The 20146-nt window shown below is 41.2% G+C and overlaps 1 protein-coding gene across 1 annotated transcript in view; it reads right to left on the reverse strand.

The window, feature by feature from the left end:
- The window catches only part of ENOX2 (ecto-NOX disulfide-thiol exchanger 2), a 171361-nt gene that overhangs the window by 57256 nt on the left and 93959 nt on the right, over positions 1–20146 (reverse strand). The window contains exon 3 of the mRNA XM_068962345.1: positions 5594–5749. Coding sequence (XP_068818446.1) covers positions 5594–5749 — 156 coding nt within the window. The remainder of the gene's footprint in view (positions 1–5593; positions 5750–20146) is intronic.

Genomic DNA, 20146 nt, shown 5'->3' on the forward strand with positions numbered 1-20146 from the left:
GCACAGCAATGGTAACTCCATGGGAGAGCAAATTCAAAGTCCACCTATTAATCAGGTAATGTGCTAAGCTCCTGTAACACCCCAATCACCACTCCTGGATGGAGAAGAAGAAACTTCTGTGTAAAAAGATTTAAGATAACTGGGAATAAAAAGCACTCTAATCTCTGGTAATGGAAAAGGAGGAGCTTTTGGTAATTCTAATTACAACTAAGCAGCCGCTCTGGGGAGCTGTGTTGGGACAATCAGCATTCAGATCAAAGTCACTGCTGATCTTGGAGAAGTGAGGCAGGGAGCAGCACATCAAATAAACCACTTCCACCAATAAACCACTTGCACCCTGTTTTTCAAAGGGGCATCACAGACCACTCAACTGGTTTGCCAGAATTTGCATACTGTAAAATCGTTGAGTTGATTTCATCAGACAGCCCAAGATTGAAGGTGCCCTAGACAATCAGCAGGGGTTGGGTATATTTTAATGTAATTGGAAGTAATCAGAAGGCCAGTGAATCTATTAATTTATCCACTTTCTCTAATTTTCTTTATAGAGTCCAGCCCTAAGAGCCAAAATAAGTTCAGCGGGTTTTGAGATGGTAAAATGAAATGATTGCTCTTTTTCTGGCTCCTGGGTGCTTCCCCACATGCCTGCACACAAATATCAGATGATATCCACCATTTACTCCACACTCACTGTTATTTCACAGTAGATGAAAAATGTAACCTCTCCACACAGAAGGTCTATTAGCTGAAGTGAAAAATCTTCACAGAATTGACTTCTCTGGAGAGAGGGTGTTGTTTCTCTTCTTACACCAACTGAGGACTGTTAATTGGGAATGCAGTAAATCTCTGATAGCCACCTTGTGACAAAAATGTACCTGTGTTCCAGAGAGCTTTCTTTTGCCATATCTCTGACTCTTAGGCTTCCCTGGTGGCTCAGATGGTAAAGAAACTGCTTGTAATGCAGGAGACACAGGTTCGATCCTTGGGTCAAGAAGATTACCCGTGAGGAGGGCATAGCAACCTACTCCAGTATTCTTGCCTGGAAAATTCCATGGACAGAGGAGCCTGGCGGGCTATAGTCCATGGGGTCACAAAGAGTCGGACACGACTGAGCAACTAACACTTTCACTGACTCCTAGGCATGCACAGTCTAGTTGGATCCATTGGATTTTTAGACCAGAACTGATTTTGCTGGGTCTAGATCAGAGAGGTTAAGCTACTTACCCCGGCTTTCACGGCTGTTTAGTGACAGAGATCTGGGATATGACAACAGGCCTATGTTGCTTTGGGGTTCTTAATTATTATACCCATACTGCCCGTTTCATTAAAGGCACAAAACTCTACTCATTTGCTCTTGCTTTTCCTAATATACATTTTTAGGGACTTTTGCCTAGGTGAACAATTATTCTGGTAGCTCCATTTTTAATGTCAAGAATCACGTTTTTGGAAATGGATGAAACCTTGTAAGTATCTAGGCTAAGCTAACCCAATAGCCTCACTTACAAACAAGGAAACAGACCCAGGGAGGTCATGTGACTAGCCCAAGATTCCCTCAGGTGATAGAGCTGGGGTAAAACACAGTTACCTTGATTTTAACCTGGTAGTTTGCTCACTATTAATACTGCAGTACTGTTGTTGCACATTTGATGTAGATCCACCTTAGAAAAGTCTAGTGGTCAGTTGGCTATGTGTCTGAAGCTCAGAAGAGAGCCATGGACCGAAAAAATAGATTAGGAAGTGGTCAGCATATGGTGTAATTACCTCATGTTCTCTTTACTTCTAGACCTCTGACTTCTCCTTCCGTATTCATTCAACATCCATCCATCCCTCTACCATTTGTAAATATTTATTGAACATGTACTATATGTTATATACTTTTCTCAGCACTGGGGATATATTAGTGAACCAAACTGACAAAAATTCCTCCTTTTGTGGAGTTTGTGTGTTCATGCACGTGTGTTCAGTCATGTCCAATTCTTTGAGACTCCACGGACTGTAGCCCACCAGGCTCCTCTGTCCATGGGATTCTCCAGGCAAGAATACTGGAGTGGGTTGCTGTTTCCTACTCCAGGGGATCTTCCCAACCCAGGGATCAAACCTGGGTCTCTTAGGTCTCCTGCATTGGCAGGCAGGTTCTTTACCACTAGCACCACCTGGGAAGCCCCTTTGTGGTGTTTACATTCTATAAATTGCTTGTTAAAAGGTAGTAAGTATTAAGTGAAAAATAGAGAGGTAAATAGAACTGTGAATGTGGCAGCGAGGACTGAACTTTTAAATAGGTTGTCAGGGTTACTGAGGAAGAGACATTTGAGCAAAGACTTGAAGGAAGCGGGTGAGTTAGCCAGGCAAATATTTAGGGGAAGAGTATTCCAGGCAGAGGAAAGAGCCAATACGAAGGCCCTGTGATGGAAGAGTGCCTAAAATGTTCATGGAACTTCATGGAGGCCCATATAACGGGAACAATGGGTGTTGCAAAGGAAAGTTGTAAGAGACAAAGTCAAAGAGACAGTATGAGAAAGGGAGGCCTTTCTGTGCCTTTAAACAGACTTTGGCCATTATTTTGAGTAAAATAGGGAGTCATTAATGGGTTTTAAGTAGAGGTGGGACATGATCTGTCTTAGGTTTTAAAAAGGATCACTCTTGTCTGCTCTCTTGAGAAGACCTTGTAGGGGGTAAGGGTGAAAGAGGAAGCACAATTAGAAGAATACTGCGATAGTTCAGAAAACGTATTATGGTGGGTATAAACTGGGTCATGGCAGTAATTATCATGAAAACGGTAGAATTCTAGTTATATATTTTAAGGTAGATTTGACAAAGTTTTCTAACAGATTAAATATGGTGTGTGAGGGAAAGAGAGTAGGTTATGGATTACTCTTAAGTTTTGGCTGATTAAATGAAAGGATGCAGTTGCCATTATCTGAGATGGAGAAGGATATTAGTGGAGAAGGTTTGGGGACAAATATTAGGGGTTTTGTTTTGAACATATTAAATATGAGATGTCTATTTGATATCTAAGTAGAGATGTCAAATAAGCAGTGGGATATGAGTTCAGGGTTCAGAGACAGGCTCTGAGGTAGAAATGTAATTTGGAGTATCAATGGCATGGGGCTTCCCAGATGGCTAGTGGTAAAGAACTACCTGCCAATTCAGATGTCAATTCGAGCCCCAGGTTGGTAAGATCCCCTGGAAAAGGAAATGGCAACTCACTCCAGTATTCTTGCCTGGAAAGTCCCATGGACACAGGAGCCTGGCAGGTTATGGTTCATGGGGTTACAAAAGAGTCAGACACAACTTAGTGAGTGACTAAAACAACAACAAACAACAATCACTGGCATACTTTTTTTCAGTATGAGTACAGACAGAGAAGAGGTCCAAGGACTGAGTCACATGACTCTCCAATAATAAGAAGCCAGTGAGAACAGAAGGTTATCAGCAAAGCAGATTGAGAAGGAGCAACCAGTGTGGGGAGCAAAACCAATAAATAGTGTAGTGTCCTGGAAGTCAAGTGAAGAAAGTATATCAATGAGTAAGGAGTAGTCAGCTGTGTCATTCAGAGCTCTTAGGTCAATCAGGAAAAGACTTGAGACTTGACCATTGGATTTAGTATTGTGAAATCATTAGTGTCCTTTTTTTTAAAGGTATGAAAAAAGTTTATAGCAACTAGTGCCATAAAATAAATACATATGATAATGTAGTGTCATTGTTATCTATTAATCTATCAAATATTTCAAAAGTATATTGTATAAATGTCACTGTCATGATCCTTATAAATGACTGGTTTCCAGGCATGAATGAGAATGCTTGTCTAACTTTATGAGTGCTGAATACATTAGTGTTATTAATCAAGGAACATTGTGATAGAGGGGTGGGACAAAAGCCCAAGTGAAGAAGATTTAGGAGAGAAGAAGAGAAAGACTGGAAACGGTAAAGATGAAGTCTTTTGAGGACTTTTGCTGCTAAGCAGTGTACAGAAACTTTTCTCTCTTAACTCTTGAAACATTAGAATTCCTTAGGGTGTCCTATTTGGTTATCCTCCTCTTGATCTATACAAATCTCTCTGGTGGTCATTCTAGCAGCTTCAAATGACCTAATGTTTCAAGAAGGATGAAGGTTTCAAGCAGCTCTAAATATAGTAGAGAAATAAAATAATATACAGACTAAAAATTATCCATTGGATTTAGCCCCCAATATTTTAGTGAAAATGTATTAGAATGATAAATGATTAACTACTGTTTTAATTTTAGTACCTTTCTCATGGAAGTGTTTGGGAGATGGTAGGCTTAGAGATAGGTTGGAGAAGGGAGTGAGATTAAATGAGTTGAACTTGACTGAACTGTCGGCAAGTAGAAATGATATGTTTAAGATGGTCACATGATGCTGTGGAGACAGGAAAATTAGGATCACTAAGACAAAGTGTGTTGATCACCACCCAGTTCTACAAGGGTTAAGTCATAACCCACTGCATTTGCTGACCAACAATGTATCCTGAGAGGAATTTAGGATGAAAAGCAGGATGAGGCATTCTGTGATTTGGACAAGCAGGCCCTAAGGCTAGTTCAGTATATATTTCAAGAAGAATTTTAATGACCCTACATTCTTGAAGCCTCCCATCCACAGCAAAGCACTAACGTCATTCACTTGAGATATCTGTTCTTGGTGATTAGCAGTGATCATTTATGCAGATATATGCTCAACTGTATATATTTCGTAGCCAAAAATCATAGATAAGCTGAGCTCTCTTCTGCCTGTTTGGAGTAGTTTTACTCAGAGCAAACTGATTTGCTGTCTGCTAGGCTGTAGTCCTCACCAAGACCCTGAATAAAATTTAAACTCACAACTCTTATGTCGCGGGTCTTTCTTTAAGTTGGCAAAGCAGACCAGTGAAAGGCTTTTGAAGTCCAGAATTTGGACTTTGAATCTGTGGGCAATGGGAACTCTGAGACTTTTAGGGTTCTGTATATGTGACAAGGACCTGGAGGAAATGTTAGATGAGAGAAAGGGGAAGGAACCAATGGTAAAGATACTCTCTAATGAAGAAACAAAAGAGAAGCATATCATACTGGTGTGTCAGGAGACTGTGAGAGCCCCTAAATCACCTGGTCTTATTGCTGAGGGGCCACTGGGTGTAAGAGACAGGCAGGAATAACTACTGGGGTTTATGATCAAGGCTTATCAGACATGGTTGGTGGGCTCTGGAGAAGACAAGTCAGTCATACCAGATTCCCCCTCTTCCCATTGCCCCTGCTCTTTCCATTCACCTTTAAAAATCTTGGGGCTGTTAACAAAAATGGTACTTTTGCCATACTCTCAGCAGAGAACTAAGGGAGGCTTCTCTATTCATGTTTTCCCCACTCAAATAACCTGAGCCCCTTTTCAACAACATTCAATCCTAAAAAGGAACTAGAATGCCAGTTCACTTTAAGCTGTGGTAAGAGTGTTAAATTTTGAATTCAATTCCAAAGCTAGGTTCCCTCCCAGAAGCTACCACTTCATAGGCACTAATTGCCTTGTCAGGACTCTTAATACCAAAATGAATAACTAAAGGATTGATACACCAAAACATTTTGACTTGTGTGGAGAAAAAGCAGAGTATTACTTGGATTTGGAGGGAAGAGTGTGCAGCTTTTACAGTGAATGATCTCTTTTACTACTGGCATATCTGGTGGAATTGGAGGAGGTACTATTCCTAGGCCAGGCATCATTGGAGTTATTGGTGGAATTCCAGTCATCATTCCAAGAGCAGGATCAAAATCTAAAAAAAAGGAGAGGAAATAGAGAATAATCAGTTATACCAGGCAAGATCAAGTAGAGGTAGACTGTTACCTTATAAGCTTCAAACCAAAGGTCTTTCTAAGACAGAGGCAAAATATTTAAGAAAACACATTATTAGCATTACAGGACCTTAAATATTATAATTGTGCATTTTCTTTAGGGCTGTTTCTGTTTGGCCAGTGATTATTTGTCTCTATATCTCATTTTGACATCCAAGGCCTTTTGTATTGAATAACATGCTGTGCCTTGTCCATTGATTTTGCCTTCCACTAGTTCCCAACACACACTCTGTGCTGCATTCAGACCAGACTTCACATTGTCCCTTGTAACACTTCCTGTCTTTTTGCACTATAGCATGGTGTTAAAAGCGTACAGTTTTGGGGTTTAGGCAGACCTGGGTCCTAGTTCTACTATTTGATTGGGAGATGAATCTTTTGTACCTCCATTCCATCATTTGCAAAATGGGGTTAATTCCACCTACTTTTATAGGAATTTGTGAGGAATAAACAAGATGATGAATGAAATGTGCCTAACATAATGCATAGCACAAAAACGCTCAATAAATAACTATTTTCTGTGCCTTTGTTCCTGTTGTTCTCCCTGCCTGCCTGGAATCATTTAAGCCTCCCCAAATTCTCCCCCATGGTTCAAGGCCTAGCTCAAAGTCCCACGCCCCCTGAAGAACACTTTCCAGGCAATACTAGTTCATTTTTATTTCTGTGTCAAAAACTGTTCTATACCTGTTGCCACTGAATTTTATTTTGCATCATCTTTTATTAATATTTCTTTCAGGTTTGCTTCTAGGGTGTGTGGGAGCCTCCAAACAAATATGTTTATGGGGCTTGTCTAGGTACACAATTTGACTCACCCCAAATCAGCACCAATGCTATTCTGGTAGCCCATGTGATACCATGAAAGAAATACCATACCAGCCAGCTGGAGTGATTTACTTGCCAGGATACTCTCCTGGAACCAAGACCCTGGGAGGACTGACTCTACAGGCATGAGTTCAGAAGCTCCTTGGGGTATCTAGTTCAATCCACATGTGGCATAAAGGACTGCAGAGTGCAAAGGGGAAAAATGGGGACTGAGGTCCACACAGGTTCAATTTGAGATTGGGGCCCCTTGCTTAGATGATACTGCAAGCCTTGGTCAATGCCAGAATCTGGAGAAGAACCTAGAAAATTTTGAGAAAGGTGCTTCTTGCCATCAAGACCCACATAGGACCTGCTCTGGACTGGGGCATCTATCCTGATGGTACCATCTACCTGGCCAGTCCTTGGCTCTGGAAAGGGACTTACAAAATACTGAGATAGTCATTCCAAAGCACGAGGTCCCCTGATGTGAGGGCCCTTGGCAGGGGTCCCACTTGCCTGGGTGTAAATGCAGTACTTATTTCATTGTTTAAAATTTGTCTCTATAACAAGATGCACGTTTCTGAGAGGAGGGAGTGCATTGTACTTCATTTCCTCACCTCTCATTCCTGTCCTCTGTTAAGAAAGGCACAGTGTACTGCAAACGAAGAGAGTGTTGCATAAGGAGTTCTGATAATTTAGGAGTACTCATGGTAGCAGTGGTAGGTCCTAGTCCTCAAAACTTTACCCTGCTTACCACTCAGGCCCAAGGGACAGTGCCTTACTGTCTCCTTAAGGTGGCTCTGAGCCTCCCTGGTTGGCTCTCTAAGATGTTGAAGGAAGTGTATCTAAACAGTGGGAAGAATCTGCGGTTCACACAGAAGCAAAACTCCAGGTACAGTTAAGCCCAGAAGGAGGGAGTCTTATGACTGGGCAGATAAGCAGGTGGGTGGCACACAAGCAATACCCACTGCAAGCCAGCCTAAGAGAGCTAGGACATTCCCCATCCTCCCATGTGCCTGTCATGCAGAGATGCCAAGACCCTGAACATATTTGGGAAGAAAACATTTTCTTCTAAGAGGAAATTTTATTTTTCTGAAAACAAATTGACTTTTAACCCTCATATGTTATCTCACCCAACACACAAGTATCCACTTGTACCTGAATGTGTGTGCTCACACACATGCACTCACACACATGCATGCTCCTTTCTTTCCTCCCTGTGATTCTCATCTCTACTTTCCTCCATATGCTAGTTGTATGACCATGGGGGATATTTCTTAATATCTGTGTGCCTCCATCTCCTTTTTGGTAAAAGTAGGGACAAATAATGACATTTAGCTCAAGGAATGAAAGGACAGAACAAATATAAAAAGCTCTGGCCTGATAGATGGTGGTCCTGATAGGTAAATTTCCTTTCTTCCATTCCAGACATGTGTCCACACACTAATAAATTCATTTGTTCAGGCACTCACTTCCACATCCCACGAACACTTGTGATAGCCTCCTATCTGTCAGACTCTAGACAGGGGGGCAGGGAGTCCAAGACTTTTTTCCCATCTTGGAGAACTTAGGGCTCCTGACACTCTGTGTTCCTATGCTGTAGAATAAGAGCACTGTGGTTAAGAATGCTATTATGTCTTTGGAACATTTGATCTCTTGTGTATAAGATTTTGGAAAAATTGTTAACATTATTTCCCCCACTTACAAACTGTTAATTTTCAGTAGGAGAAGATCAGAATAGATTGTGTGCCAACTAAACAATCCCATCTATTTCTCCCTCCTACTGAAATGTTTGTCTTCCTTTCATTGTTCTGCCTGCCTCCTCATTGTTATTCATACAGTTCTGTCACTCACAACTCCACCTTACCACAGATTACAGAAACATCAGTTCATTAAACAAGTTTTGCCACTTCAGCTGAGAATGAAATGCCTGTCTCCATGTACTGTCTACTAATAAATGGAGACAAACAAAAAACAAATACGCAGGATAAATATAACTCTTGACTGATGTACTCACCACTGTGCTGTTCAGTATGATTACATTAATATTTTATGAAATTCATTTAAAAGCAAGTATATTCATGACATATGGCTAAAGCCAGAGTAGATAAACTCCCTTTCTTCTTTGGATTCAATATGCCAAGAGTTCCATAGGCTACACTGCCTAGCAGGGCTTGCTGGAGGGCAGGTTGTACATTTCCCATGACATTTCAAGGGCTCCTATCACGTTGATTATTTCTTTTGTTTATCTTCAACCATGAAGACCAAAGTAGACTTGAATTTCTAATACCAACATAGAAAAATAACTGTTTGAAATCATGGGTCTTACAGAAGTATTGCAGAACCTGAAAAAAATCAAAGAAGTCCAATAATTTAAAATACATTGGGAACAGAATACCAGAAAAGTTCTCTTCCTTTTCCAGATCCTATTCTGACTTGAGGGAATACAGCCAATATGTAGATAGCATTAGCACTTTACATTAGGAATTCAAACTTCTGAAGATTTGAAATTATTTTGTAAAAGGGTTGTGGAATAGGCCAAGGTATCCCCCCAAAGTACTTTCACAATAAATGCCCTGTTCTGTTTTGCTTTTACCATATCTTCTTATAAAACCTTTTCCCTACTGCCTTCTTGATTCTTGACATAGCCATTGGTGGAAGTGTCATAAGATGGTGGTTTGTATTCCCTCTTCTGATTCATGTATTTTCCAAACTTCAGCTTAATGGAAATGCTGCAAATGTTGTTTTGTAGTTGGGCCAGCTTGATCCTCTGAGTTGCAGCTCTATTACATCTCTATTACATGATTTTTAAGTAATGTTTCAGTGTAGCCTTAAGTTTTCCTGCTGCCTAGCAACTTGCACTTAACTCAGCCTAGAGTAGTTATCCAGCAATATTACTGTCCCCTATTCTCTGTGCCTATCTGAGCCAGAGAGCTGCAATGGAGGCATATGTCATTTCTCTGCTGCCGTCCAATCTTCCACATGTCTATCCACTTGTGTGTCCTTAAATATTTCGATGCCAGCCCCTCTGCAGGTGTTGAGGTTGAAGGAATGAATAAGACAAAATCATCAACCTCATAGTTCAGTTTGGGAAAAGCCATGCAAACAGTTACAATGCTTTATCATCAATTATTATTATCAGCACTATCATTGCTTATTGGGTGCTTCCATTGTGCTAGGGACTGTGCTAATATAATCTCATTCTAAATGACCTGTGGGCTAGGTACTATTATTCCCTTTCCTTTCCTAGATTAAGCTGGGGCTCAGAGGGTTTAGTCACTTGCCCAATGTTACACAGCCAGTAACCAAGACAAGACCTAGGATTCAAATCCAGATCGGTTTAACTCTAATGCTCTTAACCACTACACCACCTCTCAGTGTACTATGGCAACTGTTTTCATGTATTAGTTTAATTACAGGTGGGAAACAGGTATGCTTAAAAACATGGTAGATGAATAACAAAATGTTTCTGTATAATTCTTTTTTCCAAGCATGGTGGATTGAAGGTAGATACAAAATTCTTTGATTCCCCTTCTGTCAAGAGGTAAGGGCTATGCCCCATCCCCTTGAGGATCTGGATGGGTTCTAGAACTGCTTTGACCAACAGAATATGGCAGAAGGGATATGGTACATGTTTTCAGGGCCAGGCCTCAAGAGACAGAAAATGTTTACTTGTCTCTGGGAATACTTGCTATGAGAGCTTCAGTCACAATGTAACAAGTCTGACTACCATGCTGGAGAGACCATGTGGAGAGGGCCCTAGTGTAAATGGAAAGGAAGGATCCACCTGAGCCTAGTGTTTTATCTGTCCCTGCCAAGGTGCCATGCTTCCCAGGTGGCTCAGCTGTAAAGAATCCACTGGCCAATGCAGGACACACTGGAGACGTGACTTTGATCCCTGGGTCAGGAAGATCCCCTGGAGGAAGAAATGGCAACACACAGTATTCTCATCTGGAAAATTCCATGGACAGAGCCTGGCAGGTTACCATCCATGGGGTCATAAAGAGTTGGACAAACATTAGTCTACTCTGCTTTTCACAAAGTCCATGGGTCCGCAAGAAGAAAACAATACTTTTTGTCAGAATAAACTCTGTTTTCTACCTATCCAACTTGTAGAGTCCTTCAAATATTCCTGTGCAAAAGGCTTTCTTAAAGTTGCTTATCTCCACAGCCAAAATTTCCTGTTGACATATTCAATATATGTATTGTCACAGTGTTAGATGATTTAGAGGCCTTTGTTCTACATCCAAAGTCTCAACTGACTTTCACTACGGTAATGATTCGGGGAAAGAAAGTAGCATTTTTGAGAGTTGTATTTCAAACACAATGCTGGATGGTTTCTGAAACAGAATTATCTCATTTAATACCCACAATTTAGAGGGATAAACTGGAGGCCAGAGAGAGGTGACTGGCCCAAGGTGGCATCCTTAGAGGGCTCAAGGGAAGGGTTCAGCCCTGGGTCTGGCCCATTCTTTCTCCAAGCACCATCCTGTATGCTCTATAACCAGAGAGATTTGAGATGGACTGGAGGGGGCTATCTTACAGCAACAAAGCTAATTAAGGCCAGAAAACACAACTCTGTGGTTAGGGAAGTTGAGATTATCTTAAGAGAAGAATACTGAAGGAACCAAAAAAAAAAAAAAATCCAAAGTCTCAACTTTGACTTACAGGTGAAGTTGGAATTGTGGCAATGTATGAACTAGAGATAGGCAGATATAGGAGCTGAGGTATTTACTACCCTGCTTGCTTTTTCAGAACTGGACCCTGATTCTGGCTGGCTGGAGGCCCCTCTCTGCCCTCAGAAAGGTGACTTCTCCCCATTCAATTCCCCCTAGATCCATTAAAGGCATTTCTAATCTTTTAGGTATTCCAGAGACCCTTGATCACAAGGAGGTAGTCTGTATGCACAATAAAACCACTGAAATGCAACTATGGATTAGTCTAAAATAAGTGTTCCAAATAGGATCTAATTATATATGCATAATTAAGCTATTTTATAGAAAATTATGATTCCAATTCAGGTATACATTTATGGTACATTATTGCTATCTCTTTAGACTTCCTACAAAATTCATTAGAAAATAAAGAATTACACTTGAGTACTGAGAAATTTTAACTCACTACAGTCCTGACTTCCTCCTCTCTACACAGATCCTTGGAAAAATTTTACAGGCAGACAACCTGAAGAGGGAACACAGATTTCTAAGGACAGCTTGGCTAAGTTGTGAGAAGATCTTGACCTTACAACAAGCCATCTTGGACATTTCTAAGTTTTTGCACAGGGACTCTCAAATTCTACCAAAAATCTGTCCTGCTTCTCCAGAAGATCACCAAAACCCCTGCTTCAGGCTAGTTGGAAAGCTGAGGCAGGGCCTACAATGACAAATGAGGCAGTAAGCTGGGCTTGGGTGGGTTATGTGGTATAATTTCAGCTCATAAAGACTGTCCTTAATAAATATCAACTTTGATCCCAAATTTCAGCCAATGAAGCTTTCTTTCTTTAGTATAAGTTTTTGCAATTATCTATCTTTATAGCCCACCTTCCCCCTATTCCTTCCTATTTTGTTCTTTGTATTCTTGTTAGAACATTTGGCAGATTCAGGGATGCTGTGAACACCTTTGGGAAGGCATTAGGGAGGACATTTCACACCTCATCTTTGGTTCCTAGATTTCTGGATTTTAGAGATGAATAAAATAAAAGCATATACATCTATATATTTAAGGTTGCCAACCTCTTAATTTGCCAAGAAAAGACATGGAAAAAAATAACAAAAACTAACCATGTACCATTTTGCAATTCATAAAAGACAGAACATTTAAAACCAAAAATATAGGAAATCTATAATCTCTGAATAAAAAACAGTCCTTTCAATTGAGCAAATACAGCTTCATAAAAAATACGCTATATTCTTAGCTTCTACACTTTGCATCAGACTAAGGAATGCAGAATCAACTGGTCCTGGGTTACATCCCAGTGTTTGGGCTTTGGAGATGGCTCAACTATCTTAGTGTGCACCACTATATATGAAGATTTCTATGAAAAAATCCTTTCAGAACTATAGTGTCAAACACAGATACACATGTGTTAAGTGCCATGAAAAGTTTGACTTCTCCTGAGGATCGATATATTTTTTCTACAGGGAAAATGCAAATTATATAACTGATCAGGTTTCCCTTCTGTTTTGGCTGCTGCTGCTGCTGCTGCTAAGTCGCTTCAGTCGTGTCTGACTCTGTGTGACCCCATAGATGGCAGCCCACCAGGCCCCCCCCCCCCAACCCGTCCCTGGGATTCTCCAGGCAAGAACACTGGAGTGGGTTGCCATTTCCTTCTCCAATGCATGAAAGTGAAAAGTGAAAGGGAAGTCGTTCAGTTGTGTCCGACTCCTAGCGACCCCACGGACTGCAGCCCACCAGGCTCCTCCGTCCATGGGATTTTCCAGGCAAGCATTCTGGAGTGGGATGCCATTGCCTTTGTTTTGGCTACCTGGTCACAAGTGCTGCTCCCCTTTAGAAACTGAGTGGGATTCTATGACCTATACATCTGAATTCTAATTAAGTTCTCCCTACATGGCCTTCACCTTCTATTCTCATTTATATTTTCCCAGATGATGGTTTATTTTACTGTAATTTTTCTCTTTAACTGTAATCTTTTTTATAAGCTGCCTCAAATGTTTCATGGAATGGGGTGATGGAAACCAATTCAGGATTTAACAATTGTTCCCATACTGTATAATCTTGCATACCTTGCAGTCATTGGTGTCCCATTTCCTCTGCCTGGACTGTTGTTAGTTCCTTGTCTTTCTCACCTGACATTTAACTATATAGCCCTGAACACTGAGCTCAAATGTTGTCCCTTCTATGAAACTTCCCTGATCACCACTACCCACCTAACACCTCCTCCATTCCACCCTGGATGAAACAAAACTTTTCCATATCTATCTACTATGACACGTGCATCATTGTAGTGCAGTGATACAGACTTTGCTGCCTCTGCCACTGGATTCTGAGCTCAAAGGCAATGATCGAAGAATTGGTGCTTTTGAACTGTGGTGTTGGAGAAGATTCTTGAGAGTCCCTTGGACTGCAAGGAGATCCAACCAGTCCATCCTAAAGGAAATCAGTCCTCAATATTCATTGGAAGGACTGATGCTGAAGCTGAAACTCCGATACTTTGGCCACCTGATGCGAAGAACTGACTCATTTGAAAAGACCCGGATGCTAGGAAAGATTGAAGGCAGGAGGAGAAGGGGACGACAGAGAATGAGGTGGTTGGATGGTATCACTGACTCAATGGACATGAGTTTGAGTAAACTCTGGGAGTTGGTGATGCACAAGGAGGCCTGGCATGCTGCAGTCCATGGGGTCACAAAGAGTCGGACATGACTGAGTGACTGAACTGAACTGAAGTGAGGGCTTCTCACATACAGCAGGCCTCAATAAATATTTCTTGTATAAATGAATAAATAAACCATCACACTCTACTGGATTCCTCATAATAGTTTCCTTGGGAAGTCTTGAGAGTACCATCACTTGGTAGGATTCAAGATTGTTTCTGAGAGACATTGGTTCTGTTTGGTACATTGGCTTATATATTATTGACTCTTGGTGAAGTGTCCACCATGATGATGAACAGTGCTCTCCTTTCTCAGAATCTCAACCTTATCTGCCACTGAAGGCACATTCTATTTGTGGAAAATATTAAAATAATAGAAACCAAAGTCTGGGCTTCCTTGAGGAGCTTGGAGCACAGTGATCTATCATGTGTCACACATCTTCATTCTTTCTTTCTGTTCTCATCAGAGTTTGCCTGCTATGTCCAGTGAGAACTTCTTCCTTAAGAATGACAGTTTTCATAGATGGGCTGGGTCTTGCTCTGGGAATAAGGTCCATGAGTCCATATTTTCCAACATCTCTCATTACGGAGGAGGCATAGTCAATACAGTGGAGCCACCATAATGAGGGACACTTCTTCTTTGGGACTTCACAGGCTCCATTTGCTTGCTAAGGATATTTTAATTTAGGGGAAAATAAAGGAAGCAACACACAGTATTCAGCGAGTATCCTTTAACTGGTCCATTCTTGGATTCATCCGGGATGACAGGCAGAACAACGTTCCTTAAAAAGGCAGCTTGACTCTTTTTGGTGGCTCCCTTCATGTGAAAAGTAACATTAATCTTATTTGACCAGCTTGGAAAAGCAAATACTCTTGCAGGAAAGACAGGAGCTGGCCAGAGGGGACCTTCTAATCTGCCATCATTGTGGATTAACTTTATTGAACAGCAATTGTCCAAAAAACACCATGTTAGATGAAAGGGAGCTCCATAACAAACCCCAGAGATGGCCTGTCTCTGTTCCCCATCCAATGAATATATTAAGCTAGACATTGCCCTGATGATAGATATGTGTCCAAGAGACTCAGCATCCATGACAGTGTGGATTTGAACTCTCTGGGGGACGTCAAGAAAGCTTATGTATCATTTGTTTTTCATCATTGACAAAGCCTTTTCTATTGTCAGAGATAGGCCAGATGAGACAGTTCTGTATGGCTCATTTGCTGCCTTTTCCAATGTAAGGAATTTGGGGCAGTAGGAAGAGGAGTAGGGGGATGTTTTATTCCATTCAGTTAAAATATTATATAAAAATATGGCAGCCCCCCTATTCCCAGACTCTAGCAAGAAAATGGGTAGGCAGCATTGGAGTGTAGTGCCCACCTTCTACTTCTCTGGATGACAGGGAGCAGTCATCAGCACTGTCAGATACATACTGCTCTCTTTACCTGCCACTGTCCAGTGCTTCTCCAGGGACAAATGTGCCCCTGCATTCATTATATTTTGTTGTTGTTAAGAACAGGAATAAGTCATAATTCAACTTTTTTTGTGAGTCATCTATCAGATGTGAACTTGAAATAATAATCATAGCTGACTTCATTGAGGAATTATTGTGAGTCAGGCATCATTCTAAGACTTTACATTACATGTATTAACTCAGTAATCCTCATGACAATGCTGAGTCATAGGTGCTATTATTATTCTGTTTGACAAATGGAGAAACTAACTCAGAGAGAGGTTAGGTAAATTGTCGAAGGTTACACAGTTACTTAATGGCAAAGCAGGGATTTATGTGAACCTAGGCTTAAAGCTCAACATTCAGGAAACAAAGATCATGGCATCTGGTCCCATCACTTTATGGGAAATAGATGGGGAATCAGTGGAAACAGTGTCAGACTTTATTTTTTGGGGCTCCAAAATCACTGCAGATGTTGATTGTAGCCATGAAAATAAAAAACGCTTACACCTTGGAAGAAAAGTTATGACCAACCTAGATAGCATATTGAAAAGCAGAGACATTACTTTGCCCACCAAGGTCCGTCTAGTCAAGGCTATGGTTTTTCCAGTGGTCATGTATGGATGTGAGAGTTGGACTGTAAAGAAAGCTGAGCACTGAAGAATTGATGCTTTTGAACTGTGATGTTGGAGAAGACTCTTGAGAGTCCCTGGGACTGCAAGGAGATCCAACCAGTCCATTCTGAAGGAGATCAACCCTGGGATTTCTTTGGAGGGAATGATGCTGAAGCTGAAACTCCAGTACTTTGGCCACCTCATGCGAAGAGTTGACTCAGTGGAAAAGACTCTGATGCTGGGAGGGATTGGGGGCAGGAGGAGAAGGGGAGGACAGAGGATGAGATGGCTGGATGGCATCACGGACTCGATGGACGTGAGTCTGAGTGAACTCCGGGAGTTGGTGATGGACAGGGAGGCCTGGCGTGCTGCGACTCATGGGGTTGCAAAGAGTCAGACACAACTGAGTGACTGAACTGAACTGAGGAAGTCTATATCCAGGGCCCACATTCTAATCTCAATGATTAAACCACTTTCCTAAAATAATACAGAAAAGAGAAAAAAAATCACATATAACTGAACTGATTTTATACATAGCTTTACAAAGTGTGTCTCAGTTTAGCACTATTGCCCCATATACATTTAAGAGAGGGGCACTACTGAACTAAATATTAGTATTTCTAAGACAGTTTTCCAAAAATTTCCTTGGAGCATAGCGAAATGATCAATGAATCACAAGGTTGAAGGGGACACTAAGAAGCCATTTTTTCATAGTCCTTAAGAAAACAAGAGGAGGGCAAAGGAGCTTGAAGTAGAAATTAAAATCACTCTTGAGGTTACAAATGTCTAGTTGGGGTGGATGTGAGGAACACTCAGTAGAGCCAACATTGGCTCCCTAGCAGCCAAGTACTTTCAATGTAAATGGCAGCTTAGTAGCCATCTGAAGGAAGTATTAGTATTTCCTTTATCTTAAATAACATATAAAATGACTAATAGCAATAATAATGACACTAGTTAAACCTTCATTGAGTGCTTATTACATACCAAGCATTGCGCTAAGTATATTATTTAACCTTCACAGCAATCCTATGAGGTACATACTATAATCACCTCCATTTTATAGATGAGAAAACTGAGATACTGCCAGTAGTGCCTAATATGGCTCCCGTGCCCTGTCAAAAAAAAGTGCATACTGCACTGTTTTTCTGACAGAATGTGGTCCACTGGAGAAGGGAATGGCAAGCCACTTCAGTATTCTTGCTTTGAGAACCCCATGAACAGTATGAAAAGGCAAAATGATAGAATACCAAAAGAGGAACTCCCCAGGTCATTAGGTGCCCAATATGCTACTGGAGATCAGTAGAGAAAAAACTCCAGAAAGAATGAAGGGATGGAGCCAAAGCAAAAACAATACCCAGTTGTGGATGTGACTGGTGATAGAAGCAAGATCTGATGCTGTAAAGAGCAATATTGCATAGGAACCTGGAATGTCAGGTCCATGAATCAAGGCAAATTGGAAGTGGTCAAACAAGAGATGGCAAGAGTGAATGTCGACATTCTAGGAATCAGCGAACTAAAATGGAGTGGAATGGGTGAATTTAACTCAGATGACCATTACATCTACTACTGCTGGCAGGAATCCCCCAGAAGAAATGGAGTAGCTATCATGGTCAACAAAAGAGTCTGAAATGCAGTACTTGGATGCAATCTCAATAACGACAGAATGATCTCTGTTCATCTCCAAGGCAAACCATTCAGTATCACAGTTATCCAAGTCTATGCCCCAACCAGAAATGCTGAAGAAACTGAAGTTGAACAGTTTTATGAAGACCTACAAGATCTTTTAGAACTAAAACCCAAAAAAGATGTTCTTTTCATTATAGGGGACTGGAATGCAAAAGTAGGAAGTCAAGAAACACCTGGAGTAACAGGCAAATTTGGCCTTGGAATGCGGAATGAAGCAGGGCAAAGACTAATAGAGTTTTGCCAAGAAAATGCACTGGTCATAGCAAACACCCTCTTCCAACAACACAAGAGAAGACACTACACATGGACATCACCAGATGGTCAACACCGAAATCAGATTGATTATATTCTTTGCAGCCAAAGATGGAGAAGCTCTATACAGTCAACAAAAACAAGACCAGGAGCTGACTGTGGTTCAGATCATGAACTCCTTATTGCCAAATTCAGACTTAAATTGAAGAAAGTAGGGAAAACCGCTAGACCATTCAGGAATGACCTAAATCAAATCCCTTATGATTATACAGTGGAAGTGAGAAATAGATTTAAGGGCCTAGATCTGATGGATAGAGTGCCTGATGAACTATGGAATGAGGTTCGTGACATTGTACAGGAGGCAGGGATCAAGACCATCCCTGTGGAAAAGAAATGCAAAAAAGCAAAATGGCTGTCTGGGGAGGGCTTACAAATAGCTGTGAAAAGAAGAGAGGTAAAAAGCAAAGGAGAAAAGGAAAGATATAAGCATTTGAATACAGAGTTCCAAAGAATAGCCAGAAGAGATAAGAAAGCCTTCTTCAGTGATCAATGCAAAGACACAGAGGAAAACAACAGAATGGGAAAGACTAGAGATCTCTTCAAGAAAATTAGAGATACCAAGGAAACATTTCATGCAAAGATGGGCTCGATAAAGGACAGAAATGGTCTGGACCTAACAGAAGCAGAAGATATTAAGAAGAGGTGGCAAGAATACACAGAAGAACTATACAAAAAAGATCTTCACGACCAAGATAATCATGATGATGTGATCACTAATCTAGAGCCAGACATCTTGGAATGTGAAGTCAAGTGGGCCTTAGAAAGCATCACTACGAACAAAGCTAGTGGAGGTGATGGAATTCCAGTTGAGCTCTTTCAAATCCTGAAAGATGATGCTGTGAAAGTGCTGCACTCAATATGTCAGCAAATTTGGAAAACTCAGCAGGCACAACAGGACTGGAAAAGGTCAGTTTTCATTCCAATCCCAGAGAAAGGCACTGCCAAAGAATGCTCAAACTACCACACAATTACACTCATCTCACATGCTAGTGAAGTAATGCTCAAAATTCTCCAAGCCAGGCTTCAGCAATACGTGAACTGTGAACTCCCTGATGTTCACGCTGGTTTTAGAAAAGGCAGAGAAACCAGAGATCAAATTGCCAACATCCGCTGGATCATGGAAAAAGCAAGAGAGTGCCAGAAAAACATCTATTTCTGCTTTATTGACTATGCCAAAGCCTTTGACTGTGTGAATCACAATCAACTGTGGAAAATTCTTCAAGAGATGGGAATACCAGACCACCTAACCTGCCTCTTGAGAAATCTGTATGCAGGTCAGGAAGCAGCAGTTAGAACTGGACATGGAACAACAGACTGGTTCCAAATAGGAAAAGGAGTACGTCAAGGCTGTATATTGTCACCCTGCTTCTTTAACTTCTATGCCGAGTACATCATGAGAAACGCTGGACTGGAAGAAACACAAGCCGGAATCAAGATTGCTGGGAGAAATATTAATAACCACAGATATGCAGATGACACCACCCTTAGGGCAGAAAGTGAAGAGGAGCTAAAAAGCCTCTTGATGAAAGTGAAAGAGGAGAGTGAAAAAGTTGGCTTAAAGCTCAACATTCAGAAAACGAAGATCGTGGCATCTGGTCCCATCACTTCATGGGAAATAGATGGGGAAACAGTGGAAACAGTGTCAGACTTTATTTTTTTGGGCTCCAAAATCACTGCAGATGGTGACTGCAGCCATGAAATTAAAAGACGCTTACTCCTTGGAAGAAAAGTTATGACCAACCTAGATAGTATATTCAAAAGCAGAGACATTACTTTGCCGAGTAAGGTCTGCCTAGTCAAGGCTATGGTTTTTCCAGTGGTCATGTATGGATGTGTGAGTTGGACTATGAAGAAGGCTGAGTGCCAAAGAATTGATGCATTTGAAATGTGGTGTTGGACAAGACTCTTGAGGGTCCCTTGGACTGCAAGGAGATCCAACCAGTCCATTCTGAAGGAGATCAACCCTGGGATTTCTTTGGAAAAAAGAAAAGCTCAAGCTCCAGTACTTTGGACACCTCATGCGAAGATTTGACTCATTGGAAAAGACTCTGATGTTGGGAGAGATTGGGGGCAGGAGGAGAAGGGGATGACCCAGGATGAGATGGCTGGATGGCATCATGGACT

This window comes from Capricornis sumatraensis, chromosome X, assembly GCF_032405125.1.
Source record: "Capricornis sumatraensis isolate serow.1 chromosome X, serow.2, whole genome shotgun sequence".
NCBI lineage: Eukaryota > Metazoa > Chordata > Mammalia > Artiodactyla > Bovidae > Capricornis > Capricornis sumatraensis.